Source organism: Neomonachus schauinslandi, chromosome 3, assembly GCF_002201575.2.
Source record: "Neomonachus schauinslandi chromosome 3, ASM220157v2, whole genome shotgun sequence".
NCBI lineage: Eukaryota > Metazoa > Chordata > Mammalia > Carnivora > Phocidae > Neomonachus > Neomonachus schauinslandi.
The window spans coordinates 192,816,032-192,820,450 of record NC_058405.1 but is presented as its reverse complement, the minus strand read 5'-3'; the positions used below and the strand labels follow the sequence as shown (position 1 = coordinate 192,820,450).

The 4,419-nt window shown below is 61.3% G+C and overlaps 1 protein-coding gene across 1 annotated transcript in view; it reads left to right on the top strand.

Moving 5' to 3' along the window:
- PDCD1 (programmed cell death 1) overlaps window positions 1-4,419 on the top strand; it is a 7,520-nt gene that overhangs the window by 482 nt on the left and 2,619 nt on the right. Inside the window, exon 3 of the mRNA XM_021679028.1 lies at window positions 728-828. Coding sequence (XP_021534703.1) covers window positions 728-828 — 101 coding nt within the window. The remainder of the gene's footprint in view (window positions 1-727; window positions 829-4,419) is intronic.

The following is a 4,419-nucleotide window of genomic DNA, read 5'->3' as shown; positions in this document are numbered from 1 at the left end:
CCCCCCCTCCCCTCCGGGGCTGACCTCACCCCCCCCCCCCCCCCCCCTCCCCCCCCCCATCCCTCCATCCCTCACCCCACCCCTCCATCCCCCATCCCACACTCTATCCCTCCATCCCACACCCCATTCCACATTCCCCCATCCCCCTACTCCGGAGGGTCTTGTGGGAAGTTGTCAAAGAAGCCGTGTCTGGTTAGACCGATTTTCTGACAGTTGCCCCCACTGAGTGCATCATACTCCTTCCCACACATTAGCAGATCCAAAGCCCCCTTTCATCCCTGGGATGGAGGCCAGGGCCTGTGGGTGCTGAGGAGGGTCTCCTGGGTGACCCTGAGCAGACTGAAGAGTGCCTGGTCCCAGGGACAGCTAGGAGGGCAGATTAGCACGTAATTCGCACCTAGACGAGGGCTCAAGTGAACAGATAATCCAAAGTGGTCACAGCTTTCATCCCCAAATAGCACCATCAGCTGCTACCCTGGGAGCCCAGTTGGAAAAAGGATGCCTGGCAGCCACGGTAGGACCAGACTTGGTGCTGACCTTGCCAGAGGTCCGGCTCCTGGGCAAGCCACCCCAGGACATCTCCCCCATTCGGCACGGTATGGGAAGCCACGGTGCCATCCCCTAACCTCTCAGGGCGGGGGTCCCAGCACAGAGCCCAAACATGGGAGGACGAGACCTGCACTAAGGCCTCCTGCCAGCCCTCAGCTCCCTCCTGCGGTCTCCATAGCCTCAACCTTGTCCTACACATGCCATCAGGCCCTGGAAGCTTCTGGGTCTCCTGCCCAGGGGTGCAGGCCCCAGGGATGGGCTCCGGGGCAGACAGCGAGAGTGCGGTCAGCAATGGCCGAGTTAGTCACCAAGCGTCTGGGCTGCTCAAGGACAGACTGTGGAGTGACATTCTGTGGGGGACATATGGTTGATTATTAGGCCACAGACCGCAGCCAGAAAGATTGTGCCCTGTCCCCTGGACAACAGCAACTCCTGACAGCATCCCCTCAGCCATCCTACGGGCCCCCAGGAACCAGGGGCTCTTCGATGTGTGGCCCCGGGTCCAGCCATCAGCAGCTGTGGCCCGGTGAAGGGGCAGGAACGGGGCCTTCACATGGGGGGCCTGCTGCTGGGAGGCGCCTTCCTCATTTAGGACCCTGGGTGTGGGAACAAGTGTCCATGTACCTGCCTCTTACCAGTTTGTCCTCCAGCCCCTGAGGTCTGCGGGAGCTAGGCACCCAGCCCGCATTGCACCCTCCAGCCCAAATCACACAGCAGGGCCAGAAGCCGTCGGATGGCCATTGCCTGCTCACGGATGGCCAGGCCCTTCCCACCCGGGTCGCCCCTGTGTGTCCTGCTGGAGTCCCAGCAATGTGCCACCTTCCCAGGCAGGTGGGCAAGGCAGGCGGGCAGCACGGGGAAGGAGGGAACGCTCCAACAGGGTCACCGGTGGGAGGCCCTGGCCTACCTTGGGGACTCTGTCGAGTCTCGGTGAGCACATACTCCCACACAACAAACCAGTTCAGGACATGGCTCAGTCTCTCTGGGCCTCAGAAGATTACAGAAGCTGCTTCCTGGGCAAAGCACTTTCCCTCTCCAAGCTAGAGACCCGAGTGAGGCCCCCCTGTGGGGATGTGGCCCCCCCGCCAGGACTGGCCAAGCCATGGAGGCTGCAGGGCTCTCTGGGACCCCACAAGGTCACAGTCACGCTGTCAGCCCAGGGGCGGGGGCGGGTGGGGGGTTGCTGGGCCATGTTGGAACATGTGCTCAGGTGCCGACAGAGGCCTGGCTGCCACCCGGCCCTGAGACATTGACTCACAGGCTAAAATTATCGCTGTCCCAGGCTCCGCGGCGAGTGGGCTCGGATGCTGGAGGGGAGGAACAAGGAGCCACAGGGCCCCCCGGAGGTGGCCTTCCCCACGCAGGACACCACCGCCGCCTGAGGCCTGCACACTCATCCCGCCCCGGGGTCCAGAAGCGCCGGAGGCTGAGTGCAGATGTTCCCGGCACACGCAAGGCCAGGAGCCAGGGCGGCTGATGAGCTCACGGGCTCTCCTGGCAGCAGGTCCCTTCATGGTTTTGCTCTTCTAGCACATGGCAGGTGCCCAATAAACCTAAGATAATTGGATTACATGTGTTCTGCAAAATTTTCCCCATATCGTTAAGTCTTGCGCACATTAGAAGCTTACTGTGATGCTGCTAACCTGGGACAAGCCACCGGAGGAAGCTGGAGCCCGAGGGGGACCGGTCTGTGCCCCCATCTTCCCTGCCTGCCACTTAAACACGTCCGTCCTCCCTCTGATCAAAATATGCATGTAAATCTCCACCCCGGGATACCGCCCGATGTGAATTTGTGTAAAGCTTTGTGCTTGTCCGAATCCCCCTAAACACTTCGTTCATGAGCCAGAACATCTCAGGACACTACACATCCTTATTTTCACAGTTGGAAAGGTGTGTATTTCCTAAGTCCGCAAAGGTCCTTAGCGCCGGGGTTCAGTGCTTCGCCGCACTCCGTCCTGTCCCTCTGGGGCCCCCGCGGTGGCTGTGACCGCTCTGGAGGGCAGGGGGGCCGAGCACACAGCAGAGGCCAGGCCGCTGGAGGTCCTGGGCCACATCGACCGATGGGCACCCAGACTGCAGCCAGCACCAGTCCCGACAGGGGAGCCCAAACCCCACCTACTGCGTGCACCCACTGTCACCACTGAGTCCCGTCCTCAGTGACACAGGACCCCAGCGTGGGGGAGGGGATCTAGCCCAGTCGTGTCTGCAGACACAACTACTTATTGGGTCTGGGTCTTGTTCTGTTGTGACCCCGTGATCGAGTTGGCTTTGCCAGTCATGGGACCCTCCCCAGAGAAAACACAGTGACCAATAGCTACGGGACGTTCAGGGCCAAGCACAGACTCCTCGTAGGGCGTTTCCAGAGCTGACCACACAGACCGAGCAGAAAGACGGGTCCAACCCGACACAAAGCACGGATGTCTGGGTCGCCAAACGAGCAAGTGGAGCGAACCCAGCCAGTGTCCCTTACGACACCAACCCATGAACACGTGTTCCCCCGGTCGCCCCCCTGGGCTGCTGGTCATCACTTGTGACTCAGGAGATTCCATTGATGAGCACGCTGGGGAACGTGGTCATTAATAGCCCCAAGTAGTTCCTGAACAGAGGTCACTCACTGACACCGCAAAGCCCCAGGCTGCCAGAGGGTAACTCTACCTGATGATAGCCTTAGAACGCTATTACTGTCAACACCAATCGGCTGAGGGGTCCAGTTAGACCGTGGCGGGCGGACGCAGCGGCCCTTGCCTCCAGGCTCTGCGGAATCTTCCAGAACAGCCGTGCCCTCCTTGCTGTCTGTCAGAGCCCGTTCCCCTCCGATGACCCACCGCCTTCCAATGCCAGGCAGTTGACCAGGTATGTCTGTGCTCTCTCTACCACTATGCGGCCCCCGGACAAAGCCGAGCCGGGCTCCAGGGCGGGAGGCATGGGGTGAGGAAGGAGTGAGGCATGGGGGGCGGCAAGCTGGACGCAGCTCCCCTCCACACACCCCCCTTCGGGAATTCGCCTCAAACCTTGGCTCTGGAGCTTGAAGTTCAACAGACTCTACTGCGCTTCTTCCGGAGGAGGAAACGGGGCGAGTTCTGTTTCTTCCTGTAAGCCTGGAGTGAGGGCAGGAAGGGCGCGTATGGCAGGGGGGTGGGAACGGGGGACCATGGGTCCCCTGGCACAGCCTGGACGTGGGGACAGGGCCCCCAGGAGAGGTCGGAGCTCACCCAGGTCTGTGCCTGGGTCCCCGTGCGCCGGCCACTCAGTGCTCCCACACACAACCGCTGGGCACCAGGTGTCCCTGCGGGGCGGTGATGGGCACCCTGCCCCCACCCCACCCCCGCTCTCTAACGCCCTCCTGCCCAGTCCTGCCCCTCAAGCTGACGTGACAGGCGCGCTGGTTTGCTCATGTCCGGCTACAGCACTGGAAGGTTTTCCGTAACCTGCACCAAATTGTGCCGAATTCAAAATGGGGCAAGAGGACCGTGCCCCTCTAGGTATTACACGTGCCCAGAGGGCATGGCTACACTTTGCAATGTTCCTCTGCCAGCAGGTTTGTGTGAGCCCACGACCCCGAGTGACTCTGACCACCAGAGACCAGACGGCCCCCTTCCTTCCTCACCTGTTACTACCTTGTTCCTCTAGTCTCTCCAGTCCTTTAAAAACCCAGGTTCACTCTACAGGCTCCAAGCACTCAAGGGGGCGGCTGGCGCCTCCCGCCAAGGAGCACAGCAGGGGCCTCAGCCCACGGCATTCGCTCCCGTGGGCGCAACGTATCCCTGGTCTCCCCAAATCCCAACTGTGCTGATGGGCCACCTCACAGGGGTTGACTTCCCCTCATCACCCCTTCCCCCTCACAGGGGCTGACTTCCCCCATCACCCATC